This window comes from Scyliorhinus canicula, chromosome 7 (assembly GCF_902713615.1).
Source record: "Scyliorhinus canicula chromosome 7, sScyCan1.1, whole genome shotgun sequence".
NCBI lineage: Eukaryota > Metazoa > Chordata > Chondrichthyes > Carcharhiniformes > Scyliorhinidae > Scyliorhinus > Scyliorhinus canicula.
In genome coordinates, this window is record NC_052152.1 from 125638252 (window position 1) to 125664226 (window position 25975).

The 25975-nt window shown below is 50.3% G+C and overlaps 1 protein-coding gene across 1 annotated transcript in view; it reads right to left on the bottom strand.

Annotated features, from left to right (window-relative positions):
• Positions 1-1918: 1918 nt before the first annotated feature.
• The window catches only part of ttll9 (tubulin tyrosine ligase-like family, member 9), a 130310-nt gene continuing 106253 nt past the window's right edge, over positions 1919-25975 (bottom strand). Inside the window, exons 10-12 of the mRNA XM_038802878.1 lie at positions 25422-25535; positions 21920-22038; positions 1919-3398 (exon numbers count right to left, since the gene is read on the bottom strand). Of these exons, the coding sequence (XP_038658806.1) occupies positions 3331-3398; positions 21920-22038; positions 25422-25535 (301 nt within the window). The 3' untranslated portion in view covers positions 1919-3330. The remainder of the gene's footprint in view (positions 3399-21919; positions 22039-25421; positions 25536-25975) is intronic.

The following is a 25975-nucleotide window of genomic DNA, read 5'->3' on the forward strand; positions in this document are numbered from 1 at the left end:
CAGTGTGTCACACTGAGCACGGTCCTGATTTACAGTGTGTCACACTGAGCACGGTCCTGATTTACAGTGTGTCACACTGAGCACGGTCCTGATTTACAGTGCGTCACTCTGAGCACTGTCCTGATTTACAGTGCGTCACACTGAGCACTGTCCTGATTTACAGTGCGTCACACTGAGCACTGTCCTGATTTACAGTGCGTCACTCTGAGCACTGTCCTGATTTTGAGGATTTCAAAGTGGAAATCAGTAGAGGATTTGAATCTGATCTCTGTGTTAAAGAGTGTATTTGTCTTTTGGATGTTGCAAGGAAAGATTAAGGGTTACTTATAGAATATTGTATCTGTGGGGATTATTGCTGTTGGTAGATGTTAAGCTGTTTACTATGTGTTTATAAAGTGTTAACTGGATTTCAGAGAATAAACATTGTTTTTGTTTAAAATACTTTAGCTTTCTGTTACACCACACCTGTAAAATGGGCACTTGTGCTCCCCATAACCAAAATCTATTTAAAGTTATGGGTCAGGTGAACTCCATGATATACCTTGGGGTTCTCTAAACCCTGGCCCGTAATACAATGAAAACTGATTTACAGTGCGTTACACTGAGCACTGCCCTGATTTATACTGCGTCACAATGACCAGTGTGTTGATTTAAGGTGCGTCACACTGAACATGGTCCTGACTTACAGTGCGTCACAACGTGCATGGTCCTGATTTACCGTCCATCATACTGAGAACTGTGCTGATTAACAGTGCACCACTCGGAACACTGCCCTGATTTACAGTGCATCACTCGGAACACTGCCCTGATTTGCAGTGCATCACTCGGAACACTGCCCTGATTTACAGCGCATCACTCGGAACACTGCCCTGATTTACAGCGCATCACTCGGAACACTGCCCTGATTTACAGCGCATCACTCGGAACACTGCCCTGATTTACAGCGCATCACTCGGAACACTGCCCTGATTTACAGCGCATCATAGAACATAGAACAGTACAGCACAGAACAGGCCCTTCGGCCCTCGATGTTGTGCCGAGCAATGATCACCCTACTCAAACCCACGTATCCACCCTATACCCGTAACCCAACAACCCCTCCTTAACCTTACTTTTTAGGACACTACGGGCAATTTACATGGCCAATCTACCTAACCCGCACATCTTTGGACTGTGGGAAGAAACCGGAGCACCCGGAGAAAACCCACGCACACACGGGGAGGACGTGCAGACTCTGCACAGACAGTGACCCAGCCGGGAACCGAACCTGGGACCCTGAAGCTGTGAAGTATTTATGCTAACCACCATACTACCGTGCTGCCCACGGCATCACTCGGAACACTGCCCTGATTTACAGCGCATCACTCGGAACACTGCCCTGATTTACAGCGCATCACTCGGAACACTGCCCTGATTTACTGTGCATCACTCGGAACACTGCCCTGATTTACAGTGCATCACTCGGAACACTGCCCTGATTTACAGTGCATCACTCGGAACTCTGCCCTGATTTACAGCGCATCACTCGGAACACTGCCCTGATTTACAGCGCATCACTCGGAACACTGCCCTGATTTACAGCGCATCACTCGGAACACTGCCCTGATTTACAGTGCATCACTCGGAACACTGCCCTGATTTACAGCGCATCACTCGGAACACTGCCCTGTTTTACAGTGCATCACTCGGAACACTGCCCTGATTTACAGTGCATCACTCGGAACACTGCCCTGATTTACAGTACGTCCACTGAGCACTGCCCTTATTAACTGCGTCGCACTGAGCTTGGTCCTGATTTCCAGTGCATCACTCTGAGCAGACTTTGAGTGGGTCATTGCTGATTTCTTTTGTTGATCAGAGTCAAGACACGTCTTTTTTATTATTTTAGGTTTGTGCCCATCAGTGAAGTCAGTCTCGATTCGAGTTTTGAACAGTTTAATAGATTGGTTATACATTTAAAACATGCAGCTCCTGTCGGGTAGAAAGCTCAGCGAGTGCTCTCCATTTCAAGCTGGCATGGCTAACTGTCTCTGTAAGTAGCTGTACTCTGAAATTAGTCAATCTTCCATTTTAATAAGAATTATCAGTCATGTGATAAATTCACTGGAGAATTTGTGTTGTCAACATTCTGCCAGTTTCTTGTGATCTCCAGTCACGGAACGTTGGTCAGGAATTTGCTGCGATATTGCGGGGAAAATGAAAACGCTTTTCATTCACCTTTTTTTCCTGAAATGATTACAGATGGGAAAAGGCTGTTGACCAAGTTGGACAATTGAAGGAGGAGCTAATGTGACAAAACGTGAGATATATCCAACTAGAGATACTCGCCAGTGGATTCAAAGATATGAGGGTATAATTTCTCACACTGAAATGCTCCCTATTGGTGCAAGTTGTGTATTTGAAGCACAAGATATAGGGGCCACCGGATTGTGGTGGTTGCTACCCAGGATGTGGGTGTAATCTGACGTCCTGGGGTCCATCAAAATGACTCAACACTCACCTTTAGTGGACCACTTCCGTTCCATTTCTTATGGAGCCGGGCATTGTGCAGCTCTGGCCAATTCCAGTTGAAATAGGATTCAAAGTCTGATTCATGTTGCTCTACTCAATTCCCATATTAAAAGGAGTTGATTGCCTGAAAAATGCATGAGATGGCGATGATGTCAGAGGCCCATTTCAAAACTGCCAATGTTAATGAGGTGAGAAGGCTACCCACTCCATTCTGAGGCTGTCTCCTAACAGCAGACGATGACAGTGAGAACCGGGTAACCCTTACATTTTGTAAAATGTATGTTGTCTAAGATGTGGTGCCCAGGTGTATGTTACAATCTAGGTATAGACTGACTCCTGGATGCAATACTGTCCTGTCTCTGTGAGTGCTCCACATTCTTGGGAGAAACCAGGTTTTGTTTCCCAGCTAGATTCTGCCGCAGAAACCTCCATGCAATTCTACTTAAATCTTATTATATTGTTTCCAATACATTGAGGTTTGAGTGATCATCCATTCATAAATCTAGGAAAGATCATGCTGAATGTTTCCAATTGGCTCACAGTTTGCAGTGAAGAGAAGCAACAATCTGAGTGAACTACAGTGACATTCAACTTAGCCTGCAGAAACTATGCACAGCATCTGCTCTATATCATCTTGCAGAGATTAGATTTATTACTGCAGTGTCAGATACCAGACTGCTAAACAGGGGCACACAACAATTGCAGACAGGGTGCCCTGCCTTGTATTACAGTTCATGTACAGTTTACCAGCCCATGTGCGATAGGGGATACTACAGAGTATGCACTTATCATCAGTTCCTACAGTGCTGCTCACCACTGCTATTTCTTCTGTGTAATCAGAGGTTTAAAGAGATGCCACAACTGTTTCTTCCGGTCATTGATGCAACCTGTAAATAAAACACAACTAGACGTGAAATAGGCCAGAGTCATCAATAAGGATAGTTTTTGAACAGAACACCCACCCAAAGCTTTTCATATCATTTGCCATCATTTGCTTTTATCAGCATTCCCTTAATGCCAACTGCACTCATTTTGCCATCATTTGATACCATAGAATCAAAGAGGCTTTTCACAGTAACTTCATTGAATCCTACTCGTGACAATAAATGATTATTATTATTGTTAATTTACAGTACAGGACCATTCGGCCCATCGAATCTGCACCGGCCCTTGGAAAGAGCACTCCATTTAAGCCCACACTTCCAACTTATCCCTGCAACCCAGTAACCCCACCTAACCGTTTTGGACACTAAGGGCAATTTATCATGGCCAATCTGCCTAACCTGCACATCCTTGGACTGTGGGAGGAAACCGGAGCACCCGGAGGAAACCCATGCAGACACGGGGAGAACGTGCCGACTCCTGTCATGTGAGAGTACCTTTAAGAAATGGGTGTTTAAGAAATGTACCTTTAAGAAATGGGTGTTTATCAATGATGTCAGAGTGTGGATGGAGATGGGCTGTCTGTCAGCTTTTTATTTCGTTTTAGGCTGTTTGCTGCAGGGTGTGCTTTAGTTTCATTTTCAGAGCTGGATAGATGCAGTCACAGCCAGAAGGGGTGTTAGTCTCTCTCTCTGTAATCTAAAGACTGTAAATCAATCCTTTGGTGACTTAAAACTAATAACAGCTCTCAGTAGTGAATTTAAACTGGATCTTTGCGTTTTAAAGTTTTTTTTTGTCTTATGGATGTTAAAAGAACAGCTTAAGGATTACTTAGTGTTGTATTCTTTGGGGGTTGTATTTGAATTAATGGTTGCTAAGATGTTCACTGTATGTTTTAAAAAGGTTAACTTGAGTTAATAGAATAAACATTGTTTTGCTTTAAAAAATACTTTTCCATTTCTGCTGTACCACACCTGTAGAGTGGGCGTGTGCTCCCCATACCACAGTCTATTAAAAGTTGTGGGTCAGGTTAACTCCATGATACACTTTGGGGTTCTCTAAACCCTGGCCCATAACACTCCGCACAGACAGTGACCAAAGCCGAGAATCAAACCTGGGACCATGGAGTTGTGAAGTAAGTGTGCTCACCATTGAGCTACCATGCTGCCCTTTTATTTTAATTTCAGACTTTCATTCAGAAGTCTAGATATCATTCCATTTCATTTTCACTTGTGATGCCAAATGGTAGTTATCAACTGACATCATTGTTATCAATTTGTCATCCTGCAGTGCTCATAATGAAATGTGACCACATACAGCTAAAATCAGCCCGAGACCCAGCTGATAATGTATGGAATATTTAGGGTCACACTCACCACAACCCACAAACACCCCCATCCTCTCTCCCCTCCATCCCACAACACACGTCACACAAAACCCTCTTATTCCCCTCCCTTGTATCCCCCATCCTCCTTACCCCCTTCCTCCCCTCTTTTACGTCCCCTCCATACCTCATCTTCACCCCCTTCCTTACTTCCCCACCCCCTTTCCTTCACCCACTCTTCTGCTTTCCTCCTCCCCTTTCCCCTCTATCCCCTTCCCTCCTTCGCCCTGACCTTATCATCCTTTATTCCTGAAAGTGACCATTTCCAGATTCAATAAGGGAGTAAAGGGGTGGGCAGGGGAAGATAGCTTATTTTTGTTTAGCTTAGGCGGGAACAGTGAGAGATTATCTTTACATTTGTATTTGTATCTTTTGTTGTTATAAAAGCATAAACGCCTTAATAAAATGTTTGTTAAAAAAACAGAAAGTGACCATTTCCTGGTGCAGATTAGAAGTTGGCTCAGGAGCAGCGAGGACCGTGGCAATGTAGAAAATATTGGCGAATGTAGGGGGTGGGAGAGTCATCGAGGGAAGTGCAGGGGGTGTGAGGAAGTCGCTGAGAGAGGCCAGCGAGGTCCGGAGACTGGTGAGAGAGGTGGGGCGAGAGATTGGAGTCTGGAGAGATGGGCACAGCTTGGGAGGCTGGAGGGAGAGAGTAGATATTGGAGCGAGGTGGGAGAGTTTAGACCCTATATTGGAGGCGGGGGGTACTGAGTGGAATGGTTTAGACCCTGAGATTGGGGAGGTTTGAAACCTGAGACTAGGGTAGGTGGGTGGAAAGTAGAGGCCATGATATTAAACCTGATTAAGAGCTGCTGGTGATCAAGTGGTGCTGTCGCGGTGACACGTTGCTGGTGGCACGCCCGCAGTGGGTCGAATCTCGAATAACGATGAGTCAGAGTACAAGAGGAAGAGAGAGAACCTAGTGGCATGGTGTAATGACAACAATCTCTCCCTCAATGTCAGCAAAACTAAGGAGCTAGTCATTCAGGAAGCAAAGTATCGTACACCCCTGTCAGTATCAATGGTGCCGAGGTGGAGATGATTGACAGCTTCAAATTCCTAGGTGTGCACATCATCAACAATCTGTCCTGGTCCACCCACATCGACGCTACGACCAAGAAAGCACAATGTGTGCCAATACTTCATCAGGAAACGAAAGAAATTCAGCATGTCCACATTGCCTCTTACCAATTTTAACAGACGCACCATTGAAAGCATCCTATCTGGCTGCATCACAGTCTGGTATGGCAACTGCTCAGCCCAAGACCATCAGAAACTACAGAGAGTCGTGAACACAGCCCAGCCCATCACATAAAACCCCTTCACATCCATTGTCTGTCTACACATCCCACTGCCAGTGAGGAGGGAGCTGCCAGTGAGGAGGGAGCTGCTAGTGAGCAGCGAGATGCCAGTGAGGAGGGAGCTGCCAGTGAGGAGGGAGCTGCCAGTGAGGAGGGAGCTACCAGTGAGGAGGGAGCTGCCAGTGAGGAGGGAGCTGCCAGTGAGGAGGGAGCTGCCAGTGAGGAGCGAGCTGCCAGAGGAGAGAGATGCCAGTGAGGAGGGAGCTGCCAGTGAGGAGGGAGCTGCCAGTGAGGAGGGAGCTGCCAGTGAAGAGAGAGCTGCCAGTGAGGAGAGAGCTGCCAGTGAGGAGGGAGCTGCCAGTGAGGAGAGCGCTGCCAGTGAGGAGAGAGCTGCCAGTGAGGAGAGAGCTGCCAGTGAGGAGAGAGCTTCCAGTGAGGAGGGAGCTGCCAGTGAGCGGGGGCTGCCAGTGAGGAGAGAGCTGCCAGTGAGGAGGGAGCTGGCAGTAAGGAGCGAGATGCCAGTGAGGAGGGAGCTGCCAGTGAGGAGGGAGCTGGCAGTGAGGAGAGAGCTGCCAGTCAGGATCGAGATGCCAGTGAGGAGAGAGCTGCCAGAGGAGGGAGCTGCCAGTGAGGAGGGAGCTGCCAGTGAGGAGAGAGCTGCCAGTGAGGAGAGAGCTGTCAGTGAGGAGGGAGCTGCCAGAGGAGAGAGCTGCCAGTGAGGAGAGAGCTGCCAGTGAGGAGGGAGCTGCCAGTGAGGAGAGAGCTGCCAGTGAGGAGGGAGCTGACAGAGGAGAGAGCTGCCAGTGAGGATCGAGCTGCCAGTGAGGAGGGAGCTGCCAGTGAGGAGGGAGCTGCCAGTGAGCACACACCTGCCAGTGAGGAGTGAGCTGCCAGTGATGAGAGAGCTGCCAGTGAGGAGAGAGCTGCCAGTGGGGAGGGAGCTGCCAGAGGAGCGAGCTGCCAGTGAGGAGGGAGCTGCCAGTGAGGAGAGAGCTGCCAGAGGAGGGAGCTGCCAGTGAGGAGAGAGCTGCCAGTGAGGAGGGGGCTGCCGTGAGGAGAGAACTGCCAGTGAGGAGGGGGCAGCCAGTGAGGAGGGAGCTGCCAGTGTGGAGGGAGCTGCCAGAGTGGAGGGAGCTGCCAGTGAGGATCGAGCTGGTGCTGAGGAGGGAGCTGGCAGTGAGGAGGGAGCTGGCAGTGAGGAGGGAGCTGCCAGTGAGCAGCGAGATGCCAGTGAGCAGCGAGATGCCAGTGAGGAGAGAGCTGCCAGTGAGGAGAGAGCTGCCAGTGAGGAGGGAGCTGCCAGTGAGGAGAGAGCTGCCAGTGAGGAGGGAGCTGCCAGTGAGGAGGGAGCTGCCAGTGAGGAGAGAGCTGCCAGTGAGGAGGGAGCTGCCAGTGAGGAGAGAGCTGCCAGTGAGGAGAGAGCTGCCAGTGAGGAGGGAGCTGCCAGTGAGGAGGGAGCTGCCAGTGAGGAGAGAGCTGCCAGTGAGGAGGGGGCTGCCGTGAGGAGAGAACTGCCAGTGAGGAGGGGGCAGCCAGTGAGGAAAGAGCTGCCAGTGAGGAGAGAGCTGCCAGTGAGGAGGGAGCTGCCAGAGGAGGAACTGCCAGTGAGGAGAGAGCTGCCAGTGAGGATCGAGCTGCCAGTGGGGATCGAGCTGCCAGTGAGGATCGAGCTGCCAGTGAGGAGAGAGCTGCCAGTGAGGAGGGAGCTGCCAGTGAGGAGGGAGCTGCCAGTGAGGAGGGAGCTGCCAGTGAGGAGGGAGCTGCCAGTGAGGAGAGAGCTGCCAGTGAGGAGGGAGCTGCCAGTGAGGAGGGAGCTGCCAGTGAGACGCGAGCTGCCAGTGAGGAGGGAGCTGGCAGTGAGGAGGGAGCTGCCAGTGAGGAGGGAGCTGCCAGTGAGGAGGGAGCTGCCAGTGAGGAGAGAGCTGCCAGTGAGGAGGGAGCTGCCAGTGAGGAGGGAGCTGGCAGTGAGGAGGGAGTGCCAGTGAGGAGGGAGTGCCAGTGAGGAGGGAGCTGCCAGTGAGGAGGGAGCTGCCAGTGAGGAGGGAGCTGCCAGTGAGGAGGGAGCTGCCAGTGAGGAGGGAGCTGCCAGTGAGGAGGGAGCTGCCAGTGAGCGGGGGCTGCCAGTGAGGAGAGAGCTGCCAGTGAGGAGGGAGCTGGCAGTAAGGAGCGAGATGCCAGTGAGGAGGGAGCTGCCAGTGAGGAGGGAGCTGGCAGTGAGGAGAGAGCTGCCAGTCAGGATCGAGATGCCAGTGAGGAGAGAGCTGCCAGAGGAGGGAGCTGCCAGTGAGGAGGGAGCTGCCAGTGAGGAGAGAGCTGCCAGTGAGGAGAGAGCTGTCAGTGAGGAGGGAGCTGCCAGAGGAGAGAGCTGCCAGTGAGGAGAGAGCTGCCAGTGAGGAGGGAGCTGCCAGTGAGGAGAGAGCTGCCAGTGAGGAGGGAGCTGACAGAGGAGAGAGCTGCCAGTGAGGATCGAGCTGCCAGTGAGGAGGGAGCTGCCAGTGAGGAGGGAGCTGCCAGTGAGCACACACCTGCCAGTGAGGAGTGAGCTGCCAGTGATGAGAGAGCTGCCAGTGAGGAGAGAGCTGCCAGTGGGGAGGGAGCTGCCAGAGGAGCGAGCTGCCAGTGAGGAGGGAGCTGCCAGTGAGGAGAGAGCTGCCAGAGGAGGGAGCTGCCAGTGGGGAGAGAGCTGCCAGTGAGGAGGGGGCTGCCGTGAGGAGAGAGCTGCCAGTGAGGAGGGGGCAGCCAGTGAGGAGGGAGCTGCCAGTGTGGAGGGAGCTGCCAGAGTGGAGGGAGCTGCCAGTGAGGATCGAGCTGGTGCTGAGGAGGGAGCTGGCAGTGAGGAGGGAGCTGCCAGTGAGGAGAGAGCTGCCAGTGAGCAGCGAGATGCCAGTGAGGAGAGAGCTGCCAGTGAGGAGAGAGCTGCCAGTGAGGAGAGAGCTGCCAGTGAGGAGGGAGCTGCCAGTGAGGAGAGAGCTGCCAGTGAGGAGGGAGCTGCCAGTGAGGAGGGAGCTGCCAGTGAGGAGAGAGCTGCCAGTGAGGAGGGAGCTGCCAGTGAGGAGAGAGCTGCCAGTGAGGAGAGAGCTGCCAGTGAGGAGGGAGCTGCCAGTGAGGAGGGAGCTGCCAGTGAGGAGAGAGCTGCCAGTGAGGAGGGGGCTGCCGTGAGGAGAGAACTGCCAGTGAGGAGGGGGCAGCCAGTGAGGAGAGAGCTGCCAGTGAGGAGAGAGCTGCCAGTGAGGAGGGAGCTGCCAGAGGAGGAACTGCCAGTGAGGAGAGAGCTGCCAGTGAGGATCGAGCTGCCAGTGGGGATCGAGCTGCCAGTGAGGATCGAGCTGCCAGTGAGGAGAGAGCTGCCAGTGAGGAGGGAGCTGCCAGTGAGGAGGGAGCTGCCAGTGAGGAGGGAGCTGCCAGTGAGGAGGGAGCTGCCAGTGAGGAGAGAGCTGCCAGTGAGGAGGGAGCTGCCAGTGAGGAGGGAGCTGCCAGTGAGACGCGAGCTGCCAGTGAGGAGGGAGCTGGCAGTGAGGAGGAAGCTGCCAGTGAGGCGGGAGCTGCCAGTGAGGAGGGAGCTGCCAGTGAGGAGAGAGCTGCCAGTGAGGAGGGAGCTGCCAGTGAGGAGGGAGCTGGCAGTGAGGAGGGAGTGCCAGTGAGGAGGGAGTGCCAGTGAGGAGGGAGCTGCCAGTGAGGAGGGAGCTGCCAGTGAGGAGGGAGCTGCCAGTGAGGAGGGAGCTGCCAGTGAGGAAAGAGCTGCCAGTGAGGAGAGAGCTGGCGCTGAGGAGGGAGCTGCCAGTGTGCAGCGAGATGCCAGTGAGGAGAGAGCTGCCAGTGAGGAGGGAGCTGCCAGTGAGGAGAGAGCTGCCAGTGAGGAGGGAGCTGCCAGTGAGGAGGGAGCTGCCAGTGAGGAGGGAGCTGCTAGTGAGGAGGGAGGTGCCAGTTTGGATAGAGCTGCCAGTGAGGATGGAGCTGCCAGTGTGGAGGGAGCTGCCAGTGAGGAGGGAGCTGGCAGTGAGGAGGGAGCTGCCAGTGAGGAGAGAGCTGCCAGTGAGGAGGGTGCTGCCAGTGAGGAGGGTGCTGCCAGAGGAGAGAGCTGCCAGAGGAGGGAGCTGCCAGTGAGGAGGGAGCTGCCAGTGAGGAGGGAGCTGGCAGTGAGGAGGGAGCTGGCAGTGAGGAGGGAGCTGGCAGTGAGGAGGGAGCTGGCAGTGAGGAGGGAGCTGCCAGTGAGGAGAGAGCTGCCAGTGAGGAGAGAGCTGCCAGTGAGGAGAGAGCTGCCAGTGAGGAGAGAGCTGCCAGTGAGGAGAGAGCTGTCAGTGAGGAGGGAGCTGCCAGAGGAGAGAGCTGCCAGTGAGGAGAGAGCTGCCAGTGAGGAGGGAGCTGCCAGTGAGGAGAGAGCTGCCAGTGAGGAGGGAGCTGACAGAGGAGAGAGCTGCCAGTGAGGATCGAGCTGCCAGTGAGGAGGGAGCTGCCAGTGAGGATCTAGCTGGCAGTGAGGAGAGAGCTGCCAGTCAGGATCGAGATGCCAGTGAGGAGGGAGCTGCCAGAGGAGGGAGCTGCCAGTGAGGAGGGAGCTGCCAGTGAGGAGAGAGCTGCCAGTGAGGAGAGAGCTGCCAGTGAGGAGGGAGCTGCCAGTGAGGAGGGAGCTGGCAGAATTGATGGAGATAAAGGAGAACGAGTTCCCCGATATTTCAGTTGGCAAGGCATCATGTGACTGAGCCAGCAGAAACTCTGAAGGCGGATTCTCCGTTTCTGAGTTGAAGCCAACGCAGAATTCGTGGAATTTCACGACAGAAAAACTGGTGCCGCACCTGGACGGATTCTGCTAGGGACTGGCACCAACGCCATGTGGAACACAGTCAATTCTAATGAGAAACGGTGGCGCGATTCACACTCATGAGACTGACAGGTTGCAGAGGCATATACACACTCCACTCCCCCACAATCCATCCCAGCCATCAAGATGGCTGCAAGGAGAGCAGCACCGAGGTTCGCAGATGCAGAGCTCAAGATCCTCTTGGACGCCGTGGAGAAGAGGAGGGTGACCCTGTAGCCTGGGCGCAGATGGCAGAGGCCATGAGCGCAGTGGGCAACACCGTTCGGACAGGCCAGCAATGCCGGAAAAAACTACACAACCTCCTCAGGGCGGCCAAGGTGAGTAAGGAACACTGTGGTCCAGCACTAATCCCCGGCCCACACAATACCCTCCCTCCATGCGGAGGGCGAGTGATCCCCCACTCAGCACCACATGTTTGAAAAAGGAGGTAGGCACACTGTTGAAAAAAGGAGGTAGACAGAACACGGGTAATAAGAGGCCAGTTAGCTTAACTTCGGTAGTAGGGAAGATGCTGGAATCTATCATCAAGGAAGAAATAGCGAGGCATCTGGATGGAAATTGTCCCATTGGGCAGACGCAGCATGGTTCATAAAGGGCAGGTCGTGCCTAACTAATTTAGTGGAGTTTATTTGAGGACATTACCAGTGCGGTAGACAATGGGGAGCTAATGGATGTGGTATATCTGGATTTCCAGAAAACTTTTGACAAGGTGCCACACAAAAGGTTGCTGCATAAGATAAAGATGCATGGCATTAAGGGTAAAGTAGTAGCATGGATAGAGGATTGGTTAATTAATAGAAAGCAAAGAGTGGGTATCAATGGGTGTTTCTCTGGTTGGCAATCAGTTGCTAGTGGTGTCCCTCAGGGATCAGTGTTGGGCCCACAATTGTTCACAATTTACATAGATGATTTGGAGTTGGGGAACAAGTGCAATGTGTCCAAGTTTGCAGATGACACTAAGATGAGTGGTAAAGCAAAAAGTGCAGAGGATACTGGAAGTCTGCAGAGGGATTTGGATGGGTTAAGTGAATGGGCTCGGGTCTGGCAGATGGAATACAATGTTGACAAATGTGAGGTTATTCATTTCAGTAGGAATGACAGCAAAATTTATTATTTAAATGATAAAATATTAAAACATGCCGCTGTGCAGAGGGACCTGGGTGTGCTAGTGCATGAGTAGCAAAAAGTCGGTTTACAGGTGCAACAGGTGATTAAGAAGGCAAATGGAATGTTGTCCTTCATTGCTAGAGGGATGGAGTTTAAGACTAGGGAGGTTATGCTGCAATTGTATAAGGTGTTAGTGAGGCCACACCTGGAGTATTGTGTTCAGTTTTGGTCTCCTTACCTGAGAAAGGGCGTACTGGCGCTGGAAGGTGTGCAGAGGAGATTCACTAGGTTAATCCCAGAGCTGAAGGGGTTGGATTACGAGGAGACGTTGAGTGGACTGGGACAGTACTGGTTGGAATTTAGAAGGATGTGGGGGGATCTTATAGAAACATATAAAATTATGATGGGAATAGAAGATAGGATAGATGCGGGCAGTTTGATTCCACTGGCGGGTGAAAGCAGAACTAGGGGGCATAGCCTCAAAATAAGGGGAAGTAGATTTAGGATTGAGCTCAGGCGGAACTTCTTCACCCAAAGGGTTGTGAATCTATGGAATTCCTTGCCCAGTGAAGCAATTGAGGCTCCTTCATTAAATGTTTTCAAGATAAAGATAGATAATTTTTTGGAGAATAAAGGAATAAAGGATTATGGTGGTCGGACTGGAAAGTGGAGCTGAGTCCACAAAAGATTAGCCATGATCTCATTTAATGGCGGAGCAGGCTCGAAGGGCTGGATGGCCTACTCCTGCTCCTAGTTCTTATGTTCTTATGTTCACATGCCGGTACCTATACCGGCCGCCATGTCCGTAAGGAGGAGGACCGCCAGACATGAGGCCCCTCACTATGGCTGGGACACCAGCCCTCCACCTGAGGCCCAGGAGGCCCCAGAGCTCGGGTCTGACGATGGTACAGATTTCGCGTCACAGCTATCTCCAACACCCTCCTCCATCCCAGAAACACTCACCTCAGTGGGGCACTTCAGTGAAGAGGCTCCTGGAACACTATCTGGTGCTCACCACACAGTTGACCCGGTACAGCAGGTGGAGGTGGGAGCATCCGAGAGGGGTGGATGGTCGGGCAACAGTCCGATCCCAGGGACTAGGTGCCATCCAGACATGTCTCGAGCTTCTGGAATAAACAGTCCTATCTATATAAGAGATGCAGTCGCAGAGCCGGGACTATATGAGAGGTTGTCGACGAGCATTCAGTACCTGCAGGTGCAGTCCAACTGCGGTGGTGCCGAAAATGCGTGCCACCCAGGCCAACAACGCGATGGAGTCATTGAAGGTGGCGGTTTTGTTTATGGATCAGCATGTCCAAGGCCTGGGGAATTCTGTGCAGGCGCTGGCCGAGGCCTGGACAGGTTTGCCACCTTACAGGCGACCATGTCCCAGAGCCACCTGGTAATCACAGCAGTGGTCCTGAGCGTGGCCCAGTCACAGCAGGCCATGGCGGGAACATCGGCGGCATTGCCCAGGCGCAGGCCGACTTGGCGCAGACATTGGTAGGCCAATCCTAGAGGAAGATGGCACAGTCACTGGCCAATGTGGCGCAGACCCAGAAGGTGGTGGCACAGTTGCAGCATGATGTGGCCCAGTCCCAGACGGAGATGATCCACTCCTTATGCTCCATGGCTGCGAGCATGTGGACCCTGGTCGAGATCAGAGCGGGCCTCCAGGACTCCAGTGCAGGGAGCCTCAGGGGATAGCTTCCTTCATACCCCTGTCCCATCGGCATTGGCAGGGCCATCGGCAACCCGAGGTAGGAGGTAATGGGGCACGTGCCAAAATACAGCAAAACCTCGGACTCTCCCCTCGTCCCACCCATCTCTGGTGGGCAGGGGGCAGAACAGGGCGGCACCATGGCACCCAAGCAGCAGCCAGACCCATCCCATTGCCCGGTTGCCCCAGAAGGCGCCCTCCAACGGGGCCCAGGTTGCAGGGCACGAATCACAGCAGTCTGCCTCCACGCCTGCTGTATCATCTTTTCACAGTAACTTCATTGAAGCCGACGTCAATGAAAATAAGCGATTATTATTATTAATTAATTATCTGTGGATTCATCTGGATGTAGCGTTCGGGCCTGTAAGCCTAGGAAGCTGGACACAGGTTAAGTTGGCACGGGTGCAGGGCACAATTTAGTTATGGGGGCTAGGGCAAAATTCTGTATATATTCGTTCAAATTAAATACCTGTTGCCACTGTTACAACCTGCTTCGGTGCACTCTCTGAGGGTGCGTTGGAATGGGCTGGATGGGAGGGTGGGGGAAGGGGAAAGGGCTGACGTTGGGGGAGGGCCTCCCCACCCCAAACTGACCATCCCCACCACTGCCACTCCTGGGATCCGAAGGGACGGTGTGATGGACTGGACAGCTCGCATGTAGGATCATCCAGCTGGACGGTGGAAAGTACTACCGTGGGCAGGGATTAGACATTGTCATACGATGTGGTGTACCAGAACTCATCGCAAAGCAGGCTGTCGTCATCCTCCATCCCATGGACCAGACCTGGTGTTACTGCAAACCCAGGGCTCCCATTCCTGAGTGCGGCAGGTATGAATCAAGGGGGGAGTTGCAGGCGGGGAGGGGTGCAGTGGCCATTGGGTGGGGCAACTGAGTGAGTATGGGGTTGGGATGCGATGTCAGAGCCCCTGACCGTCGCCACCCCTTCTCCCCCCACACCCAGTCGGTGAACCTGGAGGCAATCGGGATGCGTTGGTCCTGGTGCACAACGTCGTGCAGCCTCCCGTGCTTGCCTGGGCTCCATGTCTGCCTACCCTCCTCATTCGCCACATTCTCCTCGTTGTCAAGGCCTGGCGTTCCTCCTCCTTCTCCAACACATCGCCCCTCTGATGTGTGATGTTGTGGAGGACGCAGCAAGCCACCTAAATGTGGGCGCCCTCTGTGCATCATACTGGGGGGCACCTCCAGATCGGGTCCAAGTGCCTTAACTACATCTTCAGGAGGCTGGCGCACCGCTCAATCACGCTCCTAGTCTGGGTATGGGCGTTGTTGTCACGGGTCTCTGCGTCGGTCTGTGGCCTCCATAGAGGGTCATCAGCCACAGTCGCAGTGGATAACTCCCGTCACCCAGGAGCTAACCGCCCAGCAAGGGGTGGGTGGGGGGAACCACATCTTGAACATGCCGGGAATTGTCGAGTGTGCCAGGATAAAGGCGTCCTGCACACTGCCTGGGTACCGGGCACAGGCATTTATGATGCGCATGTGATGGCCCCACCTCCTCGCTCTCTCCCTCAGCAACCACTGTGCCAGTTTCCCGAAATTTGAAACCACATGCGATCTGCGCCGTCGGGAACTCGGCCCATCGGAGGAGGAGAATCGCGGAGCCCCAGAGAATACCGGGTCAGGCCCGCTAATGACATGCAAATAGTATCGACTCTATGTGCATTGGCGCCACTGTCGAGGTGATGGAGAATCGAGATTTGATGTCAAATTGGCATTTTGTGATTTCAGCGTTGGCCAATGGAGAATCCCATCCCACGATTCAATTGCCAGTTTGCTTGTCAGAGCTAGCATGGCCACAGGAACAGCCTTGAAGGGCCATATTAGCAACCTCCCTCTACAAATTTGTATGTAGGACTGCTACATCAGTAACAAAGGGTAATCTCAGTCAGGGTTATTTCCAAATCTGATGACTACCCAGTGACCCGTATACCTCAACTCTGATGCTCTCCACAGGCAAAATGGTTGCCAATAGCCATTGTATAGATAAAACAGAAGGAAAGGACATGAGGCAGTGCCCAGTGACTCGGTGAGAAAACCTTTAGGAGAAAGGGTTGGAGAAAAGGAGCGGCACTGAGGCACAATGGTTAGCACTGCTGCCTCACAGCACCAGGGACCCGGGTTCGATTCCGACTTTGGGCGCCTGTGTGGAGTTTGCATGTTCTTCCCATGTCTGCATGGGTTTCCTCCAGATGCTCCGGTTTCCCCCCACAGTCAAAGCCATGTGGAATGGATATGTTAAATTGTCCCTCGGTCGGGTTACAGGGATAGGAAGGGGTATTGGTCAGGGTGCACTTTCAAAAGATCGGTGCAGGCTCGATGGGCCGAATGGCCTCCTTCTGCACTGAAGGGATTCTATGATTCTAAATGGAAGAAGAGAGAAGCTCAGAAGGAGACAGTGAGGTGACCAGATTATGAGATGCTGGACTAGAAGTTGGTGGTAGGATTTGAAGCATGGCTGATAATTTTTCAGCTGGAAATGGAATCCAAGGTTATTAATTGTGACTTGTTTCAAAGAGTACGGGAGATAAAAATTACAAATAAACCAGTCCGCCATCTCGAATACAAAATAATGCAAACTAACACTTAGGGGATGTAGACTGGGTAGTCACATGGATGCCGGGATGACATGGGTTCAAAGGTGGTCATGTATCAGTCGTGCGGGGGTATTCCCGGATGCGGGCAGACACACAGCAAGTAAAAGCTGCACAGAGTATTTAATAAACTGTTCTTGTTCTAAGTCCTTAGTCGTCAGTCATTGGAACCCGCATTTCTACATAGTGTCAGGAATTAGCAGAATGACACATGGACTTTGCTGCATCGACCCGCTTGTGTTCGACAAAACAATTGCGGATAATTGAACAAAGTTTGAGAAAGAGTGGCACATCCACTGTGGTGCTGGTCTTTCAGACAAATCCAAGGAGGCAAGGAACTTAGTGGGCACAGAGGCCATCAGGAAATTTGAATCTTTTGTTTATCAATTAGAGGAAGGGATTGAGGATCCCAAGATATTGTTCAAAATGTTCGAGCACATATGCATGCCATTAGAAAATACCATATTGGAGAGACATGCAAATACTGCCAACCAAAAATGTGATTAATCAAAAATCCTAGCAATGAAATACATTTTGCCACCCTCACTGATGAACCTGTGAGAGATCGAATTGTTTGTGGAGTCTGTAATGATCTTGTCTGCAAGCAGCTTTTTCGTGAGTAAGATTTAACATTGGAATCTGTAATCAGTATCTGTATGGTGAATGAGCAGTCGGAAAAAAGCAGCATTGAGCTAAGGTGGGACAGAAGAGGTTTTCGTGGTACATGGTATGTCCTGACTCAACTGTGGTGACCATCACTCACAGTACAGAACTGCATTTGGTACACGTTCCGACAAATGTGGCAAATGGAACCATTTTTCGAAATGCTGCTGATCCAAACTACAGCAGCCTTCCTATTACGCCAGTCAACATTGCATCTGGTCACTGCTCAATGGCTCAGAAGATGAACAAGGTAAACAAACTGGAGTTCAGTCCGAGCAACCAATCCACTAAGCCTCCAACAACACTCACACTCACTGTGTGTGTGTCAACTCCATCCCAGAGAAGGGTGAGAATTTTCATCACCTTGAACATTGCCTGAACAATGCAAAACTAACAGATTGATACTGAAGCAAAGTTCAACGGCCTGCCCAAGCAGTTGTTGTGAAAAATTGACCTATATGCTGCACCAGATCCTAACATTCAGGAGGACCTAGTGACGTATGGTGGACCAACTATCCACATGGAAGGTGTGGTCACTCTCACACAGGTTAGCTTCTCGTTTCATGTTATTAACCGAAGCGTAAAGCCTCTCTTGGGTCTTCAGGACTGCATCATACTGGGATGAATCCGCCTTGGTCCAGATATATACACCCTGCAGCATTAGGCTCCAGACATGATGGAATATAAAGATCTATTCAAGTGTGGCTTCATTTGTAAACTACCTGTAATATCCCACATGATTCGGTACATCCGCAATCGGTGCTCCAAGAGCACATTCTTCACCATCAGGGAATAACTAACTGTACAATATAGGCTTATACTGTGTGGCCAACGATTTGTTATCCTCACCTCTTTGCAGATATACAATACCCAGCAATTCCACCAAGGGAACCCAGGATTGAAAACAATAAAATATATGGCAAATGCATCACTTTCCTGGCCCTCCAGGTATGTTGAGAAGGAGAGGGAAGTATCCAGATGTGCAACGTGCAATGCATTCAAGCTGCATCAAGCCAAAGAGCCACTGCACCTGCACAAGGTCCTGGACCTCCCATGGTCACTTACAACAGCTGACATTTTCAAATGGAATTATAACAGCACTTGGTCCTAGTCGACTAGACCACCTGCTGGACATGAAAAGCAACAGAGTCATAATCAAGTCTAAGAGACACTTTGCCACATAGAATCCCTCAGAGAATAATGATCGACAACGCTGGTCTGTTTGTCTCTAGTGAGTTTAGCTACTTTGCACATACATTGGACTTTGAGGATATCATGAGCAGCCCCCTATATCTGCAGTCCAATGGCTTGGCAGAATGGGCGATATGCTCAGCCAAGTACCCACTAAAGAAATGTGCCTGAGATCGCACAGATTACTATACTGCATTCCTCATCCTGCAAAATGTGCCAAGACAGGATCTGCCCTTCGTCAGCACAGCAGATGTTTACCAGGCACACCAGGACCATAAGCCGTATTGCCAAAGCCCTCTTGCAGCTAAACATCAAATCAATGTGAATGGCACCCTCATGGAACGCCGACTAGGGGAAAAAGATACTACAATCAAAATACTCAAAGATTCATCCCTTTAATACCTGGTCAACTGGTCAGGATCCAAGACCTCACTTGGCCAGGCCAAATTGATGGAGGCACACAGTCATGCCCCACAGCCAAACAGCTATCTGGTAGAGTCAGATGGTGCCCATTACATATGATACCGGTGTCACCTACAGCAGGTATCAGAACCTGCACCATCAACTACCACAGCACCTCAGCCAGTCAGCCTCTAATCCAGGCCCCCAAACCACTGGAAATGGAGGCTCCTCCAGAGGCTGGTGCAGAAAACCCTGCAGCCACTGGGTTAACTACACTGAGGACACCAACCTGAGGGCATCTCCAGTACTGCCAACTGGCACAATGACACGCTGAGGGTATATGACTAAACCAAATACAAGGTTCCAGGATGATGTCATGAACTCATCTACAACTGGCCTTCATTTCTGTAAAAAGTGGCAGGTAGGGTTTGGGGGTTGGGGGGGGAGACATGATGGGCTATGCAAATTGATGGAGGCACACAGTCATGCCCCACAGCCAAACAGCTATTTGGTAGCGTCAGATGGTGCCCATTACATGGGCATCAGTTGCAACAGCCCAAACAGTGTTTCAGGTACATAAATCCCTGAAAGTTGCCACCCAGGTTAATAGGGCTGTTAAGAAGGCATATGGTGTGCTAGCCTTTATCAGTAGGGGGATTGAGTTTCGGAGCCACAAGGTCATGCTGCAGCTGTACATAACTCTGGTGCGGCCGCTCCTGGAGTACTGCGTGCAGTTCTGGTCACCACATTATAGGAAGGATGTGGAAGCTTTGGAAAGGGTTCAGAGGAGATTTACTAGGATGTTGCCTGGTATGGAGGGAAGGTCTTACGAGGAAAGGCTCAGGGACTTGAGGTTGTTTTCGTTAGAGAGGAGAAGGCTGAGAGGTGACTTAATAGAGACATATAAGATAGTCAGAGGGTTAGATAGGGTGGACAGTGAGAGTCTCTTTCCTCGGATGGTGATGACCAACACGAGGGGATATAGCTTTAAATTGAGGGGTGGTAGATATAGGACAAATGTCAGAGGCAGTTTCTTTACTCAGAGAGTAGTAGGGGTGTGGAACGCCCTGCCTGCAACAGTAGTAGACTCGCCAACTTTAAGGGCATTTAAGTGGTCACTGGATAGACATATGGATGAAAATGGAATAGTGTAGGTCAGATAGGCTTCAGATGGTTTCACGGGTCGGCGCAACATAGAACATAGAACAGAACAGTACAGCCCTTAATGTTGTGCCGAGCCATGATCACCCTACTCAAACCCACGTATCCACCCTATACCCGTAACCCAACAACCCCCCCCCTTAACCTTACTTTTATTAGGACACTACGGGCAATTTAGCATGGCCAGTCCACCTAACCCGCACATCTTTGGACTGTGGGAGGAAACCGGAGCACCCGGAGGAAACCCACGCACACAGGGGGAGGACGTGCAGACTCCACACAGACAGTGACCCAGCCGGGAATCGAACCTGGGACCCTGGAGCTGTGAAGCATTTATGCTAACCACCATGCTACCCTGCTGTCCCGAGGGCTGAAGGGCCCGTACTGCGCTGTAATGTTCTATGTTCTATGTTCAATATAAAATTATGGAGGGAATAGATAGGATAGATGCGGGCAGGTTGTTTCCACTGGTTGGTGAAAGCAGAACTAGGGGGCATATCTTAAAAATAAGGGGAAGTAGATTTAGAACTGAGTTTAGGAGGAACTTCTTCACCGAAAGGGTTGTGAATCGAGGCTCCTTCATTAAATGTTTTTAAGATAAAGATAGATAGTTTTTTGAAGAATAAAGGGATTAACAGTTATGGTGTTCGGGCCGGAAAGTGGAGCGGAGTCCACAAAAGATCAGCCATGATCTCATTGAATGGCGGAGCAGGCTCGAGGGGCCAGATGGCCTACTCCTGCTCCAAGTTCTTATGTTCTTATATACGCACCCTGTAAGGTAAGCTCCATATGGAGGATAATCAAAATTACAGCTCCTGAAGTAATGAGTGTTGATACATATGATGGTTCTGTCTTATTCCGTAACCTGATATAAGATGTTAAAAACCGAAAAAACATTTTTTAAAAAAGTAGCGCTGCCTCACAGCGCCAGGGCCCCGGGTTCAATTCTGTGCTTGGGTGACTGTCTGTGTGTAATTTGCACATTTTCCCCGTGTCTATGTGGGATTCCTCCGGGTGCTCTGGTTTACTCCCCAGTCCAAAGATGTGCAGGCCAGGTCAATTGGCCATGCAAAAAAATTGCCACTTTGCGTCCAAAGATGTGCAGTTTAGGTGAAGTTACGGGGATAGGGCAGGCAAGTGAGCCTAGGTAGGGTGCTCTTTCAGAGTCTCAGTGCAGACTCAATGGGCCGAATGGCCTCCTTTTGCACTGTATAGATTCTTTTCAGGATGAAATGGAGGTGGGAGTGGGAGAGGAGACCCCAATATCTGGAGGGGAAGAGTGGGTCACTGTTAGAAAAGTGAACAAGAATTCATGATAAGGTCGTCCGGCGGGAACTGCTATCCATGGAGCTCCTCAACAGCACCTGCCTCTAGAAATGGTATGGAAAGACAAGATGTCTGTATGCACAAGGCTAATCTATCCATTGGGGCAATTCTGGGGTATCAGAGGAGGATTTGCAATTCACTGCCACAAGGCAGGAACCTCAAGTGAGGGTATGCCATGAGCTAGGGAAATACAGATGGAGTAGGTAAAGAGCAGCAGACTAGATACAGCATGGGTGAATTTGATTATTCAGTTTACTTGCAGACATCTGTGCACACTATAGCCAGAAAAGCAGATGATGCATCATCTCCCAGATGCGTAGCTCATGAACATGAATTTTGTGTATAATATAGTAATAAGTCTCCGACCCTCTCAATGCTGTTAATAATCTTTATGCTATTTATTTCCATGTTGTGTAGCTAACCCAGCTATCAGAGATACTGATCAATGGAAAATTCTTTGTATTTCCAGGCACAAGTTTTCAGTTTACATTCTCCTGGTGTAGTCTGTTCTGTGCCTCTTCTGTGTCAAATAAAACTATCGTTGCAGGATGATCTCTGGATTTCAATAGCGGTATTTACCTGCCAACACTTTGAGGCAGAAGCTGCACAATTCTGAGCTCTGACCTGTGCTCTGGATGTGACTAAATTCTGAAGTCCTTTCCACCTGCTCCAGCCTCAACCACAGTCCCTCAGCTTTGGGCCAGAATGATGTGAATCAGCATGGCATTACGCCCAGGTTTAATGACAGATTAGAAAGTTACTTATAAACCTTCTTCAAACATAAAACAAAATAATAGTCATAACAAGTGGAAGAAAGAATATCATTGTGATATTACCTAAGTGAGTGTTAGCAATGAGATTGATTCCTCCGTCGAAGTTCCCATCGTCACTATAAACAGGACCATCATTCCACATGAGGTCAAATCCTCCAATCTGTTTCTCTTTCCCAGACAGTCTGTCATGTGAAGTAAATGGCACGTCAATAAAGAACAAAGGTTCTTCTTCAGAAGGAACATTTTCAACATTTTCAACGCTATGTTCCATCACAAGTTCATTAACACTTTCACACTGCCCTTTGGGGGTCTTTATTGTGTCTCCTTTTTCTGCTGCTTCCTGTCTGTGCATCATTCCTGACTGAGATTCATTAACAGAGCTACTACCAATTGGTTTCACTTGAAAGTTAATGGTTTAATATTGGGGACTCTGTGGCCGAGGAATTGTGCCGTGCAATGCACCTTTCTCAGGTGCTACAAAGCGGAGTAGGGCCCCACAACAGTAGCCAGGAGCAGGCACAGACTTCCACCACATTGGTCTAAGGAGATAGCAGCTGTGTCAGTGCCCTCATCGGCCGTATTTAAACTCAATCTTGGGAGTATTAGTCCCACCTCACTGTGACCCCACCAACAGAGGAGCCCTATAGGCTCACCAAAACTCATTTAAGTCTTGCTCAAGATTCTCAGTATAGGCTTTGAGCTGCCTTTTGTTATGGTACATGGGGAGAGGATGTGAGCGTACCATTGCAGAATAGAGGAAATGATCAGGACATTTGGTGGACATTGGAGTTTATTCAAACCTAAAGGATGGTTTAGCTCACTTGGCTAAATCGCTGGCTTTTAAAGCAGACCAAGCAGGCCAGCAGCACGGTTCGATTCCCGTACCAGCCTCCCCGGACAGGCGCCGGAATGTGGCGACTAGGGACTTTTCACAGTAACTTCATTGAAGCCTACTTCAGCACAGTAGCATTGTGGATAGCATAATTGCTTCACAGCTCCAGGGTCCCAGGTTCGATTCCGGCTTGGGTCACTGTCTGTGCGGAGTCTGCACATCCTCCCCGTGTGTGCGTGGGTTTCCTCCGGGTGCTCCGGTTTCCTCCCACAGTCCAAAGATGTGCAGGTTAGGTGGATTGGTCATGATAAATTGCCCTTAGTGTCCAAAATTTCCCTTAGTGTTGGGTGGGGTTAAGGGGATAGGGTGGAGGTGTTAACCTTGGATGGGGTGCTCTTTCCAGGAGCCGGTGCAGACTCAAATTCTGTAAATTCTATGATCTACTCGTGACAATAAGTGATTTTCATTTCATTTCATTTCATCTTGGAGATACGGCAACAATATTGATCGTAGTGGGTGAAATGCACTGTAAATTCTATGATCTACTCGTGACAATAAGCGATTTTCATTTCATTTCATCTTGGAGATACGGCAACAATATTGATCGTAGTGGGTGAGAGAATCTATGGAACTGCTAAAGATTATAATAATAATCTTTATGAGTGTCACAAGTAGGTTTACATTAACACTGCAATGAAGTTACTGTGAAAATCCTCTCGTCGGCAAACTCCGGCGCCTGTTCGGGTCCACGGAGGGAGAATTCAGAATGTCCAATTAACCTAACAAGCACATCTTTCAGGACTTGTGGGAGGAAACTGGAGCACCCGGAGGAATCCCACGTAGACACGGGGAGAATGTGCATACTCCGCGCAGACAGTGACCCAAGGAAGGAATCGAACCTGGGACCCTGGCGAAGTGAAGCAACAGTGCTAACCACTGTGTTACCGTGCTGCTCTCAATGTGGCCTCTCTGAAGGAGCTGCTGCCTTTTTCATGCTATACGCAATCTTATTTGCTGATTACAAAAGCTGTTCAGCTGCTTGGTAGGAGCCTCAGGTCACTTTGTCCATTTTACTTGAAGGCCAGGAACCAGACTTGATTCCTCGAGCCAGATCCTGAGACAGCACGGTAGCATGGTGGTTAGCATAAATGCTTCACAGCTCCAGGGTCCCAGGTTCGATTCCCGGCTGGGTCACTGTCTGTGCGGAGTCTGCATGTCCTCCCCGTGTGTGCGTGGGTTTCCTCCCACAGTCCAAAGATGTGCGGGTTAGGTGGATTGGCCATGCTAAATTGCCCGTAGTGTCCTAAAAAGTAAGGTTAAGGGGGGGTTGTTGGGTTACGGGTATAGGGTGGATACGTGGGTTTGAGTAGGGCGATCATTGCTCGGCACAACATCGAGGGCCGAAGGGCCTGTTCTGTGCTGTACTGTTCTAGTCTAGTCTAGTCTAGCACCTTCCAAATCCACAACCTCGCCAACCTAGAAGAACAAGGGCAGCAGACACATGGGTGCACCACCACCTGCAAGTTCCCCTCCAAGACACACAGCAGCCTGGCTGAGAAATATATCAGTCGTTTCTTCACTGTCACTGGTCAAAATCCTGGAACTTCCTCCTAACAGCACTGTGTGTTCCTACACCTCAGGGACTGCAGCAGTTGAAGAAGGCAGGTCACCACCTTCGCAAGGTCATTTAGGGATGGGCAATAAATGCTGGTCTAGCCAGCAAAGACAACATCTCGGAAATAAATAAATAAAAATAAGGACTGTTTAGTGTTCACGCTCCATATTCGAGAGGCTGAATCCCTTTTTTCCATTTCGGAAGCGGAATTCACTTGAGGTACTTTCATCTCATTTTGTAGAGCTGTATTCAACTCAGTCACTTCTATAATCTCAAATACTATGCACAGATTTGTTATCAGTTTACATGTTTGCATATTTGATAATTGGGAAATATGTGAAGGGGACCCCCACTTGACCTTTTTGGACACTAAGGGCAATTTATCATGGCCAACCCACCTAACCTAAAATGGACAAAGTGACCTAAAGAACTCTTGTTCTTTAGAGGCGGGCACGATAGCATCATTTAAGATGTATCTGGACAGATATATGAACGGGTGGGGAACAGAGAGAAGTAGACCTTGGAAAATAGACAACAGGTTAAGATAAAGGATCTGGATCGGCGCAGGCTGGGAGGGCCGAAGGGCCTGTTCCTGTGCTGTAATTTTCTTTGTTCTTTGTAACCCGCATATCTTTGGACTGTGGGAGGAAACTGGAGCACCCGGAAGAAACCCACGCAGACAAGGGAAGAACGTGCAGACTCCACACAGACAGTGACCCAAGCCTGGAATTGAACCTGGGTCCCTGGAGCTGTGAAGCAAAAGTGCTGCCCACTGTGCTACCGTGCTGCCCACAGTACTGATTATTGTAAAAACCTATCCAGTTCTGCTAGTCTGATCTATATATAATTCCAGAGCCACAGCAATATGGTTGACTCTCCTAAATGGTTGGGCAAGCAAGGGATGGGTGACACATGCCCAAGTGATGCCCACAACATATGAAGAATGCAAAAATAACTCAAGGCTCTTTGTTAGACATTTGTGAGACATTGCTGAGTACATATTGGCTGATTGTACAAAATTCTAAATTATACAAATTGTACAAAACTCCACAAGAACGATTCATTAGCTCTGAAACATTTTCGAGACCCGATGTAATGACAAGTCTTCCTTCACTCACCTTCCTTCCATGTCTACAACATGCACTGTGTCCTCCAGCAAACGGCATTTCAGCTCGTAATCCTCCTGGCTGCTAGCTATTAGTGAAGGAGAAGCATTCACCTCTAAAAGCCACCTAAAGAAACAAAACAGAAAGACATTAAAGATGTTTGTAGGTTCAGATATGGGGAGGAGATACATGTAATGTAAGAATTGGCAGAGCAGACAGAGCAGGGAAAGGATTCAGAGCTATCCAATGCAGGGTGTGAAAGTACAAAGTCATCATATGCAGCGCCTAATCATTGGACAGGACAATCAGACGCTTACAGACACTTCCTATTTAGGCAAATACTGCTTCATCTATATTGTTATTCTGACACTTGCTAGCAAACTTATAGGACTGGATTTTGATGGGGGAGGGGTACATATTGCTTCACCCCCACCCCCGATAGAAAGTAGGGGGGGGGGTCACTAATGGACCAACTTTTAACAAGGCTGCCCCACAGCAACATTACACTGAAGCATGAGACTTACATCCCACAGTGTATTGACGTTCTGGCCTTGGGAGTTTCCAAC